The sequence below is a fragment of the Dermacentor silvarum genome, chromosome 7 (genome assembly GCF_013339745.2).
Source record: "Dermacentor silvarum isolate Dsil-2018 chromosome 7, BIME_Dsil_1.4, whole genome shotgun sequence".
Taxonomy (NCBI): Eukaryota; Metazoa; Arthropoda; class Arachnida; order Ixodida; family Ixodidae; genus Dermacentor; species Dermacentor silvarum.
Window position 1 is genome coordinate 38,224,240 of NC_051160.1, and position 20,300 is coordinate 38,244,539.

General features: G+C 42.6%; 1 protein-coding gene across 1 annotated transcript; it reads left to right on the forward strand.

Moving 5' to 3' along the window:
* The first annotated feature begins 48 nt into the window (after nt 1–48).
* On the forward strand, nt 49–19,399 carry LOC125947095 (uncharacterized). The gene is made up of 6 exons (XM_049671442.1): nt 49–275; nt 9,520–9,600; nt 13,824–13,898; nt 16,008–16,091; nt 18,214–18,291; nt 19,385–19,399. The coding sequence occupies exons 2-6, from the start codon at nt 9,520–9,522 to the stop codon at nt 19,397–19,399; spliced, it is 333 nt and encodes a 110-aa protein (XP_049527399.1). The 5' UTR covers nt 49–275.
* Nucleotides 19,400–20,300: the final 901 nt, after the last annotated feature.

Here is a 20,300-nt window from a genome sequence, read left to right on the forward strand (position 1 = left end):
TGCTTTCAGCAACGGAGACTCTGGCAGCTGTTTTAAGAACCTCTATTTTTTTTAAAAACTTGAAAACTTTCTTAAGAATCTTAAGAAAGTTTTCAAGGCTGACCGCAATCCAATATGTTGGGCGATTGAGATAGTGCTGGAAAGAATAAGTACAGGAAAGGACCAAATTCAGAGAAACTACACAGCTTGTGCGCGGCTCTCGGAAAGGACTGCAATGAAGTTCCTGTTGGGCCTCCTCGTGGCGTGCTTTATGGTCGGCCTCAGTATCGCGCGGGGTGAGCTGGTACACAACTTCTTGTGATGCAAAATTATCTATTTCTTTCAAGACAGCGCATACCTCATAGATGTTTAGCCCATCATAGCAAGACAGATGTGAGTGAGTTGGTGTAAATATACTTGAGGAATTCTATTGTCACCATCATGAATGCAGGCGTAGACATCGTGCCAAAATAACATAATTTATTCACGAGAAATTGTTAACACCGTGAATATGCGCTTTTGGTAGCAAAAATGTTAAAGCAACGAAAAGAGATCACAATATGAGTACTTGATCGTACTATCGCTGTTGCAAACACACTACCCAATGAACGAGAATGCTGAGTACCAGAAAATATTTTTTCATAATCTACTGACGCACTCATACCTTAACTAAACTCCTAAATGGGTGTTTACGGCAAGTATTGAGATCCATATCTAATTTCTTTAACTATTATTTGCAGTTTTGCCGCAAAACAATAAAAAACCGCACGTGACGGTGTGGTCGCGAAAAATTGGTGACATCATGAAACTAACGCACGGTGCCCTTATGGCGATTAAAACTTGGCCATGCAGACCTCTTTTTTTGTATGTGTCACAGGGATTTTTCCAAGCACTCGCATAGCAATTTATTTAAAATTATGCATGAATTCTACCTAAATCATTCGATGGCATTAGACGGTGGGAGGATAACGAGGAAGCTTGAAATGAGGAGCACGCAGCAAGCCATGCTACAGTAAACTGTGCTTGCGCTGGAAATGCGAAATAGTAATGCGATAGCCGGTGCAATATTCGGAACTGTACGCCTAGGACTGCTTTGTGTGCTATCGCAAGAAGTTACCATTTGCCGATGCACGCGAGCAATCTCCATACCAAAAAAAAAAACCTAAACAAAGACGCTTTCTACAACTCGTGCAGCACGATTCGCATGGCGACTAAAGAGGTGCCGACTCCATCGCCAATAGAACAGAGAAAGATAGGCCCGGCATGCGCTATCCAGTCGTAGTTTCGAGCGTGCTCTAGGAGCTCAGTATTCCAGCCTACGGTAGGATAGGTGGAGTCGCTGAGAGATGAAACGTTTTACTGCCGATTAAAACAGTGTTGTTAGCGCTTGATCTGTGAGAGAAACAGATGCATTTTAACAGGGACAAAAATTACAAAGATCCAACGCAAATCTTCGAATCCATTTGAAGCGAACCTTTCGTGAAGTGCGTAAATAAATGCTATATAAATTTGCCGATTATATTCCTGCGTTTTTGGCGTAAAAGAAACTAGCTCGCTCGTATCGCACGTCAATGCTACCCATCCGTGCAACACGTGGCTATCATCTCAATTACCTTTTTGGTTTTGGTGCGAGAGAAGTATACGTGCGTTTTTGAAATAGTTGTTAGAGCTTCGGGCTGGCTGGACCGGAGGATGCAAGTTTCATCTCACCATCAGGCACGTAATTGAGTTTTTTTATAATTTATGAGCAATTTTGCGAGGCAGCAGCTGTAGCCAGCAGCACATAGCAGTCATGTTCATGGAAAGTCGGGTAAAGTTCGCAAGGAAAGTTCCAGTTCATTAAATATCATTGACTAGTAAAGTCACAATGCAGAAATATCCAGTCGTGTATCCACTACGTCCTAGCCTATGAAACGGTGTACGAATGACCGTACAAGTTGACGATTGATGAACAATAAAAACACAGCCTGGGTAGTGATCATAAAGGTATAACTTTACACTTTAGGAACAATAACGACGTATCACAGGAAAAATGCAGGATGAACACTTGTAAATGAATAAAAAGAAAATATCAATGATCTCACAAAAAACAGAGAGGCTAAGAAGCCATTCCTGCAGCAGTCAGAGAAAGTAAGTAGCGGTTGGACGTCAAGCAGCAGGAAATCTAACAAACGCAGTCAAAATTAGTTGGAGTGGAAAAGAGAAACTACTTAGGCGGTGGAAAAAGGAAATAAAGTGAGTAATAGAAAACGGTAAACAGGCGTCTAAACATCATGTAGAAGTCTAATAACAAGGATTAAACAAAGAAGTTGCACTATTTAGATTGAACAAGTACCGGGAAAATAACAGGTTGGCGAGGAAACTTTTGCAAGAAAACGATAAATGCACAAGTGACCGTTGGGTGCATGACATTAGCAAAAGAGTCAAAGGCGCACCAAAAATATTCTGAAACAACTTAAAAGCACTAGAAGCACAAACTTCTAGTTTGCGAACCTTCATACGGTATGAAGACGGTAATATCTAAGGAGACGGCATGCTGCGGTGCATGAGTGAGGTTAATAATTTTAACTTTCGCACTAAAGAAACCCAAGTTCAAGCTCACACAATCTAGTAACAAAGACACTCCAGAGCTCAAAATTTAACGTAGACAAATTTACTGGAAGAAAGCAGAATCAAATACTCCGACTATAGGGACAGCAAATCCTATTGCAGCTTATCGAACTGATGTCCAAATAACGAGGCACAGCCGAGTTGTGCAGTATAGCAAGTGAATCAATATGAAACTTTTGATGTATTGACGTCAAAACTGAAAGTAGTTATTTAAAAAGGCAAAGTGTTAATGATGTGACTTCCTCATACAGACTAGCTACAGTAACATCCGTGATAGATGGAACGATAGTAAAAGTGATAAAACTAGAGCTGGCGAGGTCGGTGGGTAAAATCAACATACTTGGGGAATAACGATTTGGTTCAGGCAACCTGGAGGACAACAAAAGGATAATACTTTTTTTAAAAACTCAGTGCATAGATATTTCAACTCACAATATACGTTTACGGATTGCATTTCCAGATATTGGGCAGCTGCTGATGCAGATATATTTAAATAACCTAGTACAAATCTTCGGAAATGCCAAGAACTAGTGAAAATTGGCCATGGACTGAAGCGACGATTTCCTTATATTTGTGTATTGCTCACGCTTTTTGTTAAATGCAGAAAATTATGACAGAAAAAAAACTGTGAATTCAGTTTTTATTTTTCTTCCAACTGTTATAATGGCCAAATGGGCCAACTGCATATCCCTCGGCTTATGCCTTCGGAAACTTAGTGCTACTATCAAAGAATGCAAAAAATTTACAGAGGTTTAAATACATGTGGCAATGAGGCGACATATCAATGTCTTAACTTTAGCATGGAGAAATAGGGAAATAGGATCCATATTGAAAAGGTGAGTAATGACGTGGTATCAATAGAATAGCATGTCCTATCTGTAGTTTTGTACTATAAATACCGTACCTTTTGAAAAAACCCGTATGCCATATTACTCTCCCATCCAATTTTACAACATGAAACATATGGGAAACATACGGCTGTTCCGTATCAATATGAAATACCCTTTTCGAATATGTCAAATGATGTTATTGGATACGAGATTGGTGCAGGATAATTAGAGTGTGTGCATGCACAAACAAAAAAAAAACACATAAACTCAAGTATCCGCCTTGATAATCTAAGGGGGCAGAGGAAGTGGAATGCAGCTGAGTACATGTTGGCACTACAATTAATAGGGGGGGGGGGGGGGTAGACATTTGTAAAGAAGTAATCGTACCATCGCAAGTGTTCGCAAATGCTAGTAGGCGCCTAAAATCGGAGATTCTGTCGCCCAAATGCCGATGGTCCCAATGGCGTTAGAGGCCTTCGGTAAAATAATAAATGTGGTGCTGCAGGATGACGTGGCTTGTGCTTTTAGTAAAGTAAGGGAAGGAGACAGAAAAAAAACCTATATTGGCGACACCGAAGCGTGGTCAGGGAATGAAGTAAGAGGACAAGAAAGTTGGTGACCAAGTGCAGGACCCGTAAAAGTGCCATTAGGCAACTTGGAGTCATCAAAAAGAAAGTCAAAGAAACATAGGCGATAATCAGACTCAATTGATAGTGACAAAAAGTTTAAGATTTACAGATACCGCAAGAGAGAAATCGAGAAAGAAAATGTATACAATAACACAATGGGTAGTGCCTTTATATCTGAGGCCTGAGCTACCTACGTTGTGACAAAACATAGCAGAGCGAATATTCACAACAAGATGTGGCATGTATGTGCGACAGGAAATGTCCACGGAAACCTTTGCACATAGTAATAAAGTTCATACATATTCAACAAGCAATAACCTTAGAGAAAGGTGCGGTACTAAACCGGCTGGAAAACTTACCTGGCCAGTGGCCGAGATGAGCAAGAAACGTTTAGATAATTGGGGAAAAAAAATAAGGGGCAAGATCAGTTGAGCCGGGGTCTTTACAGGTATAGGTACCTGTGCAATATCAATATAAAAATTTTATTTAGGAATAAACGAGCAAGGACAGATACTCTGTATGCTTGTCTGAAATAGGTGTGTATAAAAAGCGATATACTGATAGCAGGCTAGGTGGCTATATTTCGCCGCCCCGTTTCAAATGGGATACCAATAAATATAATCAAAATCATGATCAATTATTGTACACAATTAAATTTCAACGCATTACAACATATCTGTGGTCATTCACGAACATCTATATACATACGGTCCATACAGTTTATTTCTATTTATTCATTACTACCCTCAGATCCAAAGGCATTAAAGAGGGGAGTGGGTTACGGAAATAAAAATCAAATGAAATAAAATAATAATTAGAGAAGTCAGAACGTTCAAATACAAAGGCTCCTGATTATACAGTTTTAGCTAGGGTTTACATTGTCATAAGAAATTGCTAGCAAACTAAGATAGTAAAGTGGTTAATACAAAATGCACTTACGTTACAAACATATAGTAGGAAAAATGCTTTGATTATACAAGGTTAGTTAAAGCCACTCGAAACCTTTGGTAATCGTGAATGGATACGACTTCAGCAGAAAGGTGGTTCCATTCCGTGGATGACCGAACAAAAAATCACTGAAAAAAGGACCTAAATATATAGAAAAAAAACTACATATGATAATGCATGAATGTTTACTCGTTCTGTGCCTGAGAGTGAAGTTTTGAATAAAAAAAGCAAAGCTCAAAACAATAGATAACCTTGCGCCTACTGCACGCTGCTGCAGAGCGTTAGACTACTATTTTCTTCCCTACTGTAACGGATGGCGCTGTACTCATTTCTGCGAGGTACAGTCTCCTTAAAAAATGCGAAAGATAAATTCATCAGTACAGCAGGAAAGAAAAGAAAGGGTGGTCGCCAAAGATAGACCTATAGCAGACCTACCCAAATGGCCGGCTTTCCACCGGGTGGCGAAGCGAACAACGCGCATCTACTGCTGAATGCATGTTGCGCCCTTCCTCAAGATTACAAATGAGTCTTTACAATTGCCAAGGAGTCGCTCGGCTTTTAATGATGGCACTCCTTTTTCTGTAGTATCTCCAGCAGTACAATAATCTTTTTTTTAGAGGGATCTCTGAATAGGTCTTGAAGGTGGAGGCTCCAGACTTCTGTCAGTAGTAATTGAGTCCGGTATAAAAGAGGTTTGAAATCCATGATTATTGTTTTACTCAAATTGATTAGAAGCCTACAAACTGGATAGCAGGCTGTGTATTAGGCACGTGGTCTGGATATGGGAACTTTGTGTAATTATACAAGGACATGTGATGAACTTCAGTTTTAGCTAAGCAGAGCCGAAAAAAAGTAGCTACGTTGAATTTCAATTATTGTGTGACTTCCTTTGTTCCTGATCAGTGCATCTTGCAGTCTTTAGGTAACGTTTATATCTGTCTCCGACCTGTCTCTATTCTACAGCTGTGTCTGTATTTGTAAATATTTGTTGAAAAGCACCGCTCGTGTTAATTTTCGATTACTGCTTATCTCGCCTTATGTTTTGCTTTGTAAATAAAAATCAAGATAAGATACCATTCACGTTGGCTTCTGCAGGTGCCTAACAGTTGCAGGTGCATAACAGTTGACACAACTTTATTCTTCCTTCTTTGTTTAGTTAGCACGTCACGCACCATGGTGGCGTAGGGGCATTGGCGCGGCTATGGTGGCTAGATGGGTTGGTGTGCCAGCGGAGCGTAGTTCACCACTTCTCCCCATCATGACGCAGAAGTGGCGCTGCACACAGTATAACGGTAGGGTGCCTCGATGCGCGCGCCACCGTGTAATGGTAGGGTAGGATTTGATAATATCACTGCCTCTGCTCTAGCTTTGAAGTACGTATTATATAATGCCATTTTGAGCAGTGAAGGCAAAACCAGAATGGGGAATTTGTTACTGTCGTCTAGTCAGTAGACACGATATGCTGAAGTCAATTTTTTAGTTTGGTGAATGGTCACGTATACTGGTCTAAACGCGGCACTACAGCCCATTGCATCAAAGATAATATCGCTGCCTCTGCTCTAGCTTTGAAGTACGTATTATGTAATGCCGTTTTGAGCAGTGAAGGCAAAACCAGAATTGGGAATTTGTTACTGTCGTCTAGTGAGTAGACACGATATGCTGAAGTCAATTTTTTAGTTTGGTGATTGGTCACGTATTTTGGTCTAAACGCGGCGCTTCAGCCCATTGCATCAAAGACGTAGATGCATTTTTTTTTTCAATACACAAAACAATACTGCCGTGATCTTATGTGGTATATGGAAACGTATTTACGCGATATTTAGGGAGTTCTAATGTTTCAATTTCGAGGAATCCAGCTATTGTGTTTATTGCTGCCCCAGTTACGGTACTTGACTTGTTACGAGACGAATTGTATTGGTAAGCGCATATGGTTCTCTGTTTGTTTGCAATAAAATAAAGCAATACGTCTTGGGCTAGATTCATGAATATATTTGAAATACAAGAAAAGTTCTCGTAGCTTGAGTCACCAGACGCACCAACATCAATTGGCGGGCCAACACAAACGGTGGCCCACCACATCATAACATTATTCACAGCACACGCCTCCACTTCACGCGCTTCCTCTTCTCCCTGTTGCTTTCGCGCGCCATGTTCTTGCCCTTAACAAGAAAGTAAAAGCGTGTAATTGAATAGAACTTCACAACCTCGTTCGTGAGCTATTCCTTGTGCCACTCACAGCCGATCGAATTCGGAGGATTCAGCTGCAGAAAGGAGGCAAAGTCGGCGATTCTGTTCCTTCGTAACTCCTTTAAACTGAAGCACAGCGTGAAGGCGTCTTCCGAGCGATGCTACCAGTTTTTTCAGTGGTTCAGAAGGGAGCAACAGCCCTGACCTACTCATTCTGTTGAATTCAGTAATGTCCCTGAGCAATCGGAGCACTTGGTTCTTTGCAGGAACTTCCTTGCTACATAGCCTGCTTTATAGAATATAAGCCTAGAGTCACTTTTCTTGTCCCTGTAGCAGAGCAGCGGTGCTCGATGTGGCAGCCGCTGAGCACTTCATGTGCGGCTTGCAAATTTCCAATATCGATCGAGGAGCTCATCGACATACGCTTTTCGATGTACCGCTTGCTCATTAACGTCGCCGATACTGAGCAACCTAGTGAGCTGCCCGGGGCGAACATTTGCGCTGTCTTTCTCACAGATTTAGAGCCCGACTAGCAGTTCGGAGCGACGCAGTAAGTCTCCTTGGTGGTCTTTGGTGGAGCAATGCCATCGCTAATCGCGTCGGTCATTTTTCCGACCTGGAAAATTCCACATCGCTTATAACTTGCAAACAGCCCGAGAGACCCGGAGCTCTGCACCTTTGAAACCAACACGAACAGATGACATACAACTTTTCCAATACGGGCTTGATTTTTTTTTTTTTTGCTCGCCGCCTGCCACCTGTGGCAGACGCCGCGCGCTGCGGAACTGTTCTATTGACCGCAGCGCCAATTTTGCGTCATGACGCGGAGAAGCGGTGAGCTACTCTCCAGATGCCCCGGTCGGCACACCTACCCATCTAGCCACGGTAGCGCTTTGCTGCTGAGTCCGAGGGCCTGGGATCACATCCCGTCCGCGGCGGCCGCATTTAGATGGGGGCCAAATGCAAAAACGCCCGTCTATCATGCATTGGGTGTAGGTTACAGAACCCTAGGTGGTCAAAATAATCTTGATCCCCCGCTACGGCGTGCCTCGTAATCATATCGCGGCTCTAGCACATAAAACCACATAATTAAATTACGTTAGTTTATTTAGCAGATATTGTAGACGAGTATTTCAGAATTCAATTATATGGCCAAATTCAAATGATCGTTCTAAATACAAGACTAAAAAATTGAAGCCTTTCAGATGCTTTCGAATGAAAACTTTCCACACTAATCAAGCACTCATTTAATAACGCAATACATGTTTTAATTAAAACGTATCGCATAACTTTTCTGCTACACTTGCAAAGGCCATTTAAGAATGAAGCAATCCTTTGCCTGTCGGCACCAAAGCCAGACCAAGGCCATACTCAAGGTTGCAACGACATTTCATGACGCTTTGTCTTCCACAAATATCACAATATGACATTGTGAAATATCACATTATGAGCATAGTGTGCTAAATTAAGGCTTCCCCATTGGCTGTTTACGTGCATAGTGCAGAAAAAAAGCACTGGCTATATTGCAAATTAAGGCAAGCCGATAGGTCACTGTCGGACATTGTGCAAACAAACGCCGGATTCAATATGACTGAATGCCACTGAATGCGACCCAATATGCCGATACCCGACGTATGCATACAAACACCGGATATAGTGACAATTAGTGCAGTCCGTTCTCGCAGGTGTTGTGCGTGAGCGCAGACGTTAGCTCCACCAATAACATGCCGTAGATGTCACGCTGTCCTGGTCATTCCTTCGTCATCATCTTCACTGTCGTCATAAAATTTTGATCATTTTTTCGCTGTCATGTCATTGTCATCTTTCCACCATTTTTACTCTGTTGTTGTTACCGCGTTGACATGCCGTCGTCATCAATTCATTTTGGAGCCATCATCGCCATATCGGTTCCTTGTTCTCGAGACTCTTTGTTAACCTCCACGTTTCTGCCCCACATGTTAGCACCGGTAGAATGCAATGATTGTACACTTTTCTTTTCAACGACAGTGGTAAGCTTCCAGTCAGGATTTGGTAATGCCTGCCGTATGCACTGAGTACGCATAGGCTGCTGTTATCGCTAACGGTTGCCATTCATGTGGCTCAACAGGCATCAAGGAAAGCACCTAATTATTTGCATCGTCAATACCTTACACAAGTGCTTCGCATGACAGTTGTCATCATCAAGGATGATTTTCTGACCTAATAGTTTTCTCTAACTTCTACAAACACTATTCGTAGCAGCACGAGAATCAATTGAACTTTCCGTGTGCCTTTCGATCGGTGTTTATTTCATAAATACCTAATAATAATGCTTCTTGTTCATGTCAATAATATAGATGGTCATGAAACAACCGACACTAACACCACTTCTAGAGGCGAGAGTCCTGCTGTTGAGGCGACGCCAGCAGTCACACACGGTAAGTTCCACTGACCACTACTGTCGGTAACTATTTTGGTTATGCTAATGCACTTTTTCCCCTACTCATGTTAATGTGGACACCATAAATTAAGTACACCGGCTTATTACTTAGATAAATGAATGGGTATGTTTTACCAGTGATATATGTATGAACACAAAAGCATGTTACTACGTCATGTTAGAAACATCCAATCGTGAAGCTGAATACACTTCATTTCTGGTATTAGATAACACAGAAATGATAACACAGATAATAATATTAAGGTAACACTTATATAGAAAAATCGGCAATGCCATAAATATGGCCATAATGTATATTCCTGTGTGCGAAAGTCCACTGAGCCATAGGCCTCAGGTACAGTCCCAAGGCCCACAATACTTGGGTATTGTAAAATACAAAGGGATGCCAATTCACCCTGACACGTAGGCGTAGAGCTCCCGTCTGCCCGTCATATGGCTCTCGAGATATGGCTCTCGAGTGATGCCAACAGCTGCTCCGAAAAGGTGCTCTTGTTCTTCTATTGCATATTCTTACTGTCCGAACAAAGCAAAAACATTCCACTTGCATTTAGTAGAGTAGGAATAAACGCATACTGCGGTAGCGTTCAAACATTACAATGGGTGCTCCGACGCTACTATAAGGTCACGTGTTTGTCATGGTGTGCATGTCTGGAACTTGACTATATAGTGAAAACAATGTCATACGTGACGAGTTCACTGACTTCATTTGCAGAGTAGCATATACGACTGACTAGTTTTAAGATGATACGCCAAACACTTTATTTAAAAGCTGTAACATGGAGTTGCGTTATTAGTTCTCCCTCTTGAGCATGCGCTAAGGAAGGAAATGTGCACTATAAAGCTTCTTTTAGGTGTGCTTAATACAGAGACTCGACATGCAGAGAAACCATCCTTTGGTGCAGGAGAAGCTGAACATGAAGGTGCTCCGCGAGCCACTGTTGCTAACTGTTTTTGACACATTACTTTCATTGAGTGTATTACCTGCACTAGCATCATAGTATTTTTTACGACTAAGCTGTCGACGGCTAGGGTTCTATACATTTTTCATGCCCATCACCAGATCTGCGTGTGAAAAAACTCAGCTCCCGAATTCGATGCAGAATCGCTTCATTCTACGAAAAAGCTTATACTTCTCATCACATCGATATGCATTTTCAGTAGATTAGTAATCAATAGACACAATTTTCAAGATCAGTAGACTCTTATGTAGAAATTAAGGATTTATCGAATATTTGCCGCTGTGCGACCCCCGTCTGCCATGTGTACGCTCGCACCGCCATCTCTTTGTAGCCGTTCCTAGCGCTTGCGTGCCTAATTTCGTTCCGCTCTCCCATCGTGGCGGTCCCGTCGCGCGTGTGTACATTCCCCCAGGTGGCGGTCGCGTCACACGTGTCTAGTTTTGTGCGGCTCTCCGAGGTGTCGGTAGTCTTACACGCTAATTTATGCCGCCGATCAAAACCGCCGATCAAAATAAAAATGTGTGTTCGTGTGTCTTTCTTCGGGACGACCGCCCTGGCCGCTAAAGAGATAAAATTTGCTAATACGTTTCATCTAAATTTTGTTTCCCCTCTATGTCCTGTGCCGAACTTCTTCGATGGTAATCCACCATTACAGAAGTGGAATGGCGCCTGCTTTTTTATTACGGTAGCAATTATATAGACACTCCAAGCGGGTTTCTGCCGTGGACGTCGCCGTCGTCGTTGCCATCGCCGTGAGGTTCAGTATAAAGTCCATGGGCGATAATGTCGCCGCGCGCCGTATGTGCGAGTGAAAGCGCGCGAGAGACGCGTGCTTTCACGGAGAGCGAGCGCATCGCGGAGAGCAAACGCGACCATCGCGCGAAAGGCCATGGGGAAATGAGAGAGAGGGAGGGGGGGCGACGTCGTGCTGCGGCACCAACGGTACAAGGGGAACTGGCGACTCAGTCTCATACGTGAAAGGAGGAAAGCGAGAAGGCAACGCGAGAGGGAGGAGGTGCGTCTTCTATTCTGCCCGCAACTGCGCACTTTGGGCTGCTGCGGCCGGTCACCCATGCCCATCTTCAAAGTGATCTGCTGGCGGCTCATAGCTTTGTATGCGCTGTGTTTTTGCCGCTAAGTTTCCGTTGAAGCGATAGACCCCACGAGCGTTCGCTCGCTGCTGCTGCTGCTGCGCTTGCTCACGCCGGCGTTTTGACAGCGCTGGTCTGCGGTCATCAAATGGGATCGTCGAGAGTTTGCTTGTGCGCGCTGACACAATGCTTGTTAACTCAGTTAGTAAGCAAATGTGTCCAAGATTATACAGCCGATAAAACGACTATGCTTACTCTGTGCAGCTCTCTACTAATTTGCTATCGCAATTCTTGCTTTGCCTTTGAGTCGAAACTGCGACTTTTTTCTTTCTCTTTTTCGTTATAGCTGCCTACACTATGAGAGCAGGCGCAAGTTGGAATCAGCTAGTGGAAGACAGGGGTAATTGGAGATCGCAGGAAGACGCCTTCCACCTACAGTGGACATAAATATTGGCTGATGATGATGATGACGTACACTATGAGACTACGTACGATTGAATTTGCTCACCAGAATAACTTGACACAAAGCAAACAACGTTGCGGGTTATCCGGAGCCCCGCGACTCAGGCGGCTCACCATTAACCCTCCAACGCCCTATTACGGGGGATCTTCTGGTTGCCGGGAGTTGTTACCAGATGGAGTGTGACCGGCTTCAGTCTGTACACAGTTTTTAATCTTGCGCTCGGGCGGAGTCATTGCGTACAACTTTTGCAACGAAAGATCCAACTGCATCAAGCTACATGCGTCTCCCTCCTCCTCCACCTTCAAGAAGTTGATGTGGACACAATAAATTAAATACACTGGAATAATACTCAGACAAATTAACGGAAGACTGCATGCAATGCTTTACCAACTTTAAACTCATGGACACAAAAGCATGTTACTACGTCACGGCGGAAACATGCAATTGTGCAACTGAATAATCTTTATTCCTGAGTGAACATTAAGATGACACCTATATCGAAAATTTGTAATGCCATATATGCGGGCATGATGTATATTCCTGTGTGCGAAGGTCCAATGAGCTCAGGTATATTCCCAAAGCCACAATACGTGGGTATCTTAAAAAGTAAGATTGATGCCTCTGTTATAGGAATCGGTACAACGCGAAAGTGAAACGTGTCTTCACAGAAGCTGTTGAATGTTTGCTTCGTGAACTGAAGGTCCGCTGCAGCAAAAGGCGCATGATTTGCGGGCCGGCGATCATGTTGCAGGTTTGGTGGGTGCGCGGCGTCCAGCTGCCGAGTCGCTTCAGCGAGCGGTACGAGCATTTTTGTCCGACTCAGTTGTGTCTTGGGCAGCCAGTTCTGTTGTGACGTGCTCAGCTTTAGGAATGCGAGTGGCACATTTCGCTTGGAGATTAACAAGAAACTTGGAGGTTAACAAATAATCTCGATAACAAGTTAAGGACCACACAAAGAGCGATGGAACGAAAAATGTTAGGCCTAATTTAAGGAGACAGGAAGAGGACGGCGTGGATCCGAGAGCAAATGGGAATAGCTGATGTTCTAGATGACATTAAGAGTTAAAAATGGAGCTGGACAGGCCATGTAATGCGTAGGATGGATAACCGGTGGACTATTAGAGTTACAGAGTGAAAGCGTGCGTCCCCCACGCGCTTTCACTCGCGCATACGCCGCGCGACGGTGATCTTATCGCCCTTGGGCTTTATGCGGAACCTCACAGTGACGGCGACGACGACGGCGACGGCAGCGCCAACGGCAGAAATCTGTTTGAAGTGTCCATGTAATTGCTATCGCAGTGAAATGAAGCTGGGCAGGCCATGTAATGCGTAGATTGGATAAGCGATGGACCATTAGAGTTACAGAAAGTGTACCAAGAGAAGGGAAGCGCACTCGAGGACGGCAGAAAACTAGGTGGGAGGATGAAGTTAGGAAATTTGCAGGCGCAAGTTCGAATCAGCTAGCGCAAGACAGGGGTAATTGGAGATCGCAAGGAGAGCCCTTCGTCCTGCAGTGGACATAAACATAGGCCGAGGATGACGATGATAACATACGACTGACTAGTATTTTTTTTCGAATGATATGGCACGTATTTTTGTAAGAGGTGTGAGGTGGAGTTGCATTAATAGTCCTGGCTCTGGGAAATGCGCATTCTTAAGCTGCTTCTTTTCGATGTATTTAATATAGAGGCTGGACATACAGCGACATCACCGCCAGGTTCCGGAGAAGCTGGGCCTGAAACTTCTCCGCGAGTCACTGCTGGTAAGTGCTTTTGATACATTACTTTCGTTGAGTGTATGGCTTCCACTAGCGCCATATTACTTTTTTGGGTTATTTCTGCTTTCACAATGAGAATACGTACGATTGAATTTGCTTAGAAGAAGAACTTGACACAAAGTGAACAACGTTGCGCGTTTTCGAGAGCCCGTCAACTCAGGTGGCTCGCTAATAATCCTCCAACTCCGTATAACGGATGGGATCTTTCGGTTACCGAGAGTTGTTACCAGAAGGAGTGAGACCGGCTTCAGACTGTAAACAGTTTTCAAGGTGGCGCTCTGGCGGTGTAGTTGCGTGCAACGTTTGCAAGCAAAGGTCCATCTGCAGCAAGCTAAATGCTTCTTCCTGCTTCTCCTCCACTTAAAGAAGAATGCTGGTAAAATATATAAAGGTATGCTGATATATTTATGAAGCTATAGACACTGTCCTAACGAAATCAGTTCGAGAAATTCTCGCAGATATTACGCATGTCTTTATAAGGGACCATAATGATTCGGCGGCGGCCGAGCGTGGCCGCGCGGGCTCTATCTTGCAAGCAATTGGTGATGGAGACAGAGTGCGCCGAGTGATGAAAGCGTCGTGTGCGCCGTGTTCTCGCCGCTTAGCCTACGCAGAAGTGAGAGGCATCAAGAAGGTCAATCCGCTCGTTCCTGCAGCCGCGCTTCCTCACGCCAGCGTTTTAACAGCGTGTCCGCGGTCATCGAGTGGGATGTGTTCATGATTGTTTGTCTGCGCGTAACAGCATGCTTTAAATATAATTACTAAGCGAATGTTTACAAGTCTTAACGGTCGAGAAAACTTATATCCTTACTTCGTATACACTTCTAATAATTTGCTATCGAAATCAAGACTTCGCCTTTCGGGAGAAACGACGACTTTGTCTTTAACTATTGCTCCGCCCAAGTCATATTATAGAGTAAGTCTTTATGACCGCCATGCTCGTTTGCTTTTCTTTAATACACAAATGCTTTTACTGCAATTTTGTTCAAACATGTAATATTTTATGTAACCATATAAAAACATATTTTTCCATAGCAGTGATCACTACATAGTTGCAAGGAATAGCTAACTTGTATATAGAGCACAAAAAATGACTTTGCAAGAGCACTCATCAAAATTTAGCATTACATGGATTTATCGCATGGCGGCTTTCATTTGGCTTGAACTTAGAATGGGGCTAATGCAAGTGCGATGCAACGTACGATTGATTTTCTTATTGTTTAGGTATGGCGATGTCAGGAAATTGAATGGGTGACCTTCAGTACCTGGATAAAGAGAGACCAAGCAAATGCGTTGCAGTCAAATAGTTCGGTAAAATTATTTCCTGAATTTCCAAAGAGGTAGACCTTCTCAATTGAATTAAACAAAATATTACAATTATAAATGAATCTCTATTGTTTTGCTTGTAGGCACACGTAGAAAACTACGGAAATCATGGCACTTTCTATGGCATCTATGATGCATCAGAAGGGCGATTCTGTTTGAAAATTCTGATTTCATGTGTCATACATTCAAAAACGTGCGTATAAATGTAAAACGAGTAAAAGAGGACAATTTATCTCTCCCAAGAGAGTCCTTTTCACATAAACGTTTGTGGTACGCCCGATGATGCTTTCTGACATAGACAGCCCAAGAGATTTTTGGGTCAGGCAAAAGCAAACCGAAAATACAGTGACGAAAACATTAGAAATTTCAAGAAAAGTATTGTTTGATTTCACTGACTAATTCTCCAGCTGCGCCTACGTATTTAGATATTTGCGACTAAACGCGGTCTTCATCATAAAATGGCAATTTTGAATCTCCAAATAGTCGCGAGCGCCTAATAAACATCCCATTTTTTTGCTGTGGTCTCATGGTAAACGACATTCAAAATAGTCATTGACATAAAGGCATTGTAAGATTGAAGTAGGAATAAATAGTGGAACTTAATCATGCTCGTCTAATAACGTGTACGAAGGACTATTTTTCGCATAGCATGACAAACACATTTGGCAAGAAGTATCGGCATCACGTTCCATCCAAATGTTTTCACATTTTTTCTTGCAAATATTTTGTAACTTTGAAAGCTTAACACAGAGTCACTGTCTCTTATAGAGTCTGGTGGAACTGCCGGCACATCTGTCAATTCGTCTCCAGGCACAGAGCATGAAGCTACGACGGTTCCGGCCACAACTGAGGGTAAGAGGCTGTCATCATTCTTGTTCGAGAGAAAGACATTCAGCCAAACACATCTTTTGTTGGTATGTGCAATTTTGTGTGAAAATAAAAAAATACTTTGCAGCAGTAACAATGCCAGTGACGCGAAATATTGCGGCTGGAGATATCACATAATTTTTGAAATAGCATGTTACAAGCTAGCTACTAAACCTCTAATTCACAACGCATTATACGTCACGCCTGAGTTTTTTCCTTAAACTGCCAATTTAGGAGCGGGAACCTTCAGCGAAGCGCATAGTTGTTTTCGGACTTGTGAAAGTAGAGTTCCGACCCCGTAGCAATCAACAAACCTATACCACTATTGCCACGCGGTCATCATCACGCTCTCATTTTAATATCGTCATCACTTCAGTAAAATCATCCTAATGTTGTCATGCCGCCGTTCTCATAGCGCCTTCGTTGTTCCATTGACGTTAATTCTTTTTCATCAATTTAATACAATATGCGCTCCTCATTCACTTGCGAATATGCAGCCATTCTTTTGTCGTCATTGTCTTTGCGTCGTTGTTAGTCAGTCGCTATGATATATTGACTGTCATACCATGGTCGTCATGCCATTGTCGTCTAGTAATCGTCGCCCCCCGAACTTCGTCATCGAACCCTCGTCATCGCACCGTCCTCAAACCATCGCTGTCATCCGGCTTTCTGACGCAGTCGTCATTACGCCATTTTTGTGGTACACTCGTCATCATCTCATTTCCTCATAGCATACTTACTGCATCGTCGTCAGGGCGTCGTCGTCATACAGTCTATATAATGCAACCGTTGCCACACCAATGTCTTCATCTCATTGTGGTCTTGCCATCTTTGTTATTGCAGGCACTTCATCATCCGGTAGTCATCAACCCGTCATCGTCATGAACACCATCGTCGTCATACACTTGTCGTAATCCCGTTATCCTCAAGTCGTCGACACAATACTGTTGTCGTTATACAATCGTGTTTACTTATACAGCATCGTCTCATTGTCATCATGCCGTAGTCGTCATACTGCACTTGTTGTTCCATAGAAGTCTTACATTCTTCCTTATTCAATCGTCGTCACTGCGTAGGCGTTGTACAGTCGTAGTCATGCCATCGTGCAGTGCACGAGCAACTTTGGCAAGTGAGCGCCACGGCAAAGTGGGACGATAAAGGAGTATATCGCTTATAGCCGAAGCAACAGAAGTTGCTGAATGACAACTGCTGATCTTAAATACACGTCACTTTAGAAATACAGTGTGTCACTAAATTGCTCAAGTGCTAATCCAATTTTCCCCGACAGGAATCGTGAGATGAGTTCTGCTGTAAAGGTTTTTCCCCGTAAGTGTAATCACCATATTTTAGAAAGGAACAGTTCGGTTTTACAGAGCCAGAAACAGCTATGTATTGCAAAAGCACTCATCAGTAATCACGTCACATGAAATAATGAATCGTAGTCTTCATTTCGGTTTAAACTTATGATGTTACTATTTGGAAAAAAAACATCCAGATTTTACACGTTTAATTTTCCTATTGTTTAGATATAGCGATGTCAGAAAAATGTAAACGATCTTGAGCGCATGAATAAACAGAGTAAGCGTACGTGTGGCAATGAAATAGTTCCGTACAATTTCTTTTCCTCGAGTTATAAGGATATAGACGTTCTCGATTGAATTGAAAGAAAAAAAAACTATTTTTAATGGAGCTTTACTGCTTTTAATTGCAGGCACGTGTGGAATACTAAGGAAACCATGGCATTTTCTATTGCATCAAAGATGCATAAGAAGCATTGTAGGTGTAACCTCAAGTTTTGCATTGACATGCAATAAAAATAACCGTATGGAAATCAGAAGAGTAAAAATGGGTGATTCCGCTCTTCCAGGAGAGTCCTTTTCACATAAATGATGTTGGTACGCCCGACGACGCTATCTCTCTCTCTCCTGATATACATAAATATATGTATATATATATATATATATATATATATATATATAGTTTGCATAACTCGAGAAACACAATTCACAGGATGAATGGACAGCAAGTTCCATTTATGGTTTCATATTTTATCCTGCAATTATTTCATAACTGATAATGTTTAACACGCATTATTTGTCTAATGTAGCGACTGGTGCAGCTGCCGGAATATCTGTCACTGAGACTACAGGGCATACAGCTGCGACGGGGACAACAACACATGTGGGTAAGGGACTGTCACTACTCTCGTTTAGGAAAAGTAACACTCAGGCAAACACGTGTTTTATTTATATGTGCAATTTTTATCGAAAAATAAAAAAATGCATTGCATTAAGAACTAATTTAGCCTACGCGAAATACCGCTGTTGAAGATATCGTATATTGTTCAAAGTCAGAATATTACAATCAAGTGAACAACTCTCTGATTCTCAAAAGTATCTTACGCTACGCCTGTATTCGATTCCTTCACGTGCTTATTTAAGAGCGGCTGACCTAACGCAAAGCACATAGTTGTGTTTCTGATATGCAGGAGTGGAGCCCCGACTGCAAAAAAAAAAAAACTATAAATAATGTTATACGTTTATACAGTGTGTATAGCCGCCTGCATACTTGCTTTGCGAATTTGCTGCTTGCACCCTAAAAACACATCCAATCATGTCTACATGTGTCAAGTATACCTGTAAAGTGCATATTCATATGGCCATAGATTTAGGTAGGACAGACAGGGTGACAACCAAAACAGAACAATAAAAGCTCCGTAAAACCACTGCAGTGCCTATGTCAAACTGTTTGGAAACGAATTTTTGTTTGCGCGGCTCTCATTAGTGCATCTCTGTAAGAAGCATCTCCAGCTTGTGGTAATCTATCAAGTGCTCCACCAGAAGATTACACCTACAGACACAGCCTTGCTGAATATTTTTATCAATTCAAGACGATTACTGATATTCAATCATTGGTACATACTTTTTCAGACCAGTACCATTTTTTTTTTCTTTTTTGTAAGCCTAGAAGAATACCGGTCCATTTGCATCAGCATAAATTTTAGATTGTTTAAAAGTTAAATTATGATTACGTCACATATAACTGCGTCAGTTTAGAACAAACGGTCAGCATACGCGCTACCATACAATACTATTACGTTCTTCCTTGCCCAGAGCCTTTGTTTCTCCTAATATTGACACGTGTACTTATTTATCCTTTCCTCGGGGATTGCATTTCCCCGCTAACAACTTAAATTTCAACGCTGAGCGCAAGAAGCGTCTGCACATTGGAACTTCCTCGAATGTTATTCTTGATTCAACCTATTGTGCATGTTCTAGGCGAACTTTGTGTAATCAGATTGTATACGTGACACGAATTGTGTAGTACTTTCTGGAAGGCACGCGATACCAACGATTACGCTGGAACCTTCGTCGAATCCTGTAGAAGAAGCGGACGCGCAGAAGCGGACGCGCTCGACGCGCAGATGAGATTTTTGACGATCGCCGACTGCGCTCGCCGCTGTCGTTGTACTTGACTGTTGCTTGTTTTTTGTTTTTTTTTTTTTTTTTGGGGGGGGGGGGGGGGGCGGGCACAGGTTCACTAAATAAAGGGTTACCTTCATGATTCAAAGTTTTCGCTACTGTGTTGGTCATCGTCACTACAACGTGCCAATATCAATCACGTGGAAAAATGAACAGCATATTTATTGGCTGCGACAAATGCGGCTTACTATTTTTGCAGACTGTACCTTTAGATAGCCACCTAAAGTGCTTTCGGTGGCAATCCAAGTTTCAGAGACAAATTGCCCTGTCGTTGCTGAGGTGCAACTTCGGGCCTTTGTTGTGCGCTACAAAAGAGTAAAACTGATTTTCTCCGGGATTAAAAGGGCCATGCGACCACAATGTACTGGCAATGTTTTGCTTCACAACGCGTTTCGGGTCTCATCCCGAGGTGAATAGAAAAATAATTATGAATATTGACGCGGCCAAGCAAACGTTGTTGAAGTCACCTCAAGATATCACCAAACTACAGAAAGACCTTTCCCATTTCACTTACCCATCGATGAATTTATTTTCATTTTCATTTCTTTCTTGGTAGTTTCTTGCTACGCACCACGAATTACGGCTGGCTTAAACAGCTTCGCTGTTAAAAAGCATGCATGAGGTGGTCAAAAATGAAGGTGATGTTGGTTGTGTTTTTTGACTCCACAGGCATTGTTCATCAGGAATTTGTGCCACATGGTCAGAGGGTAAA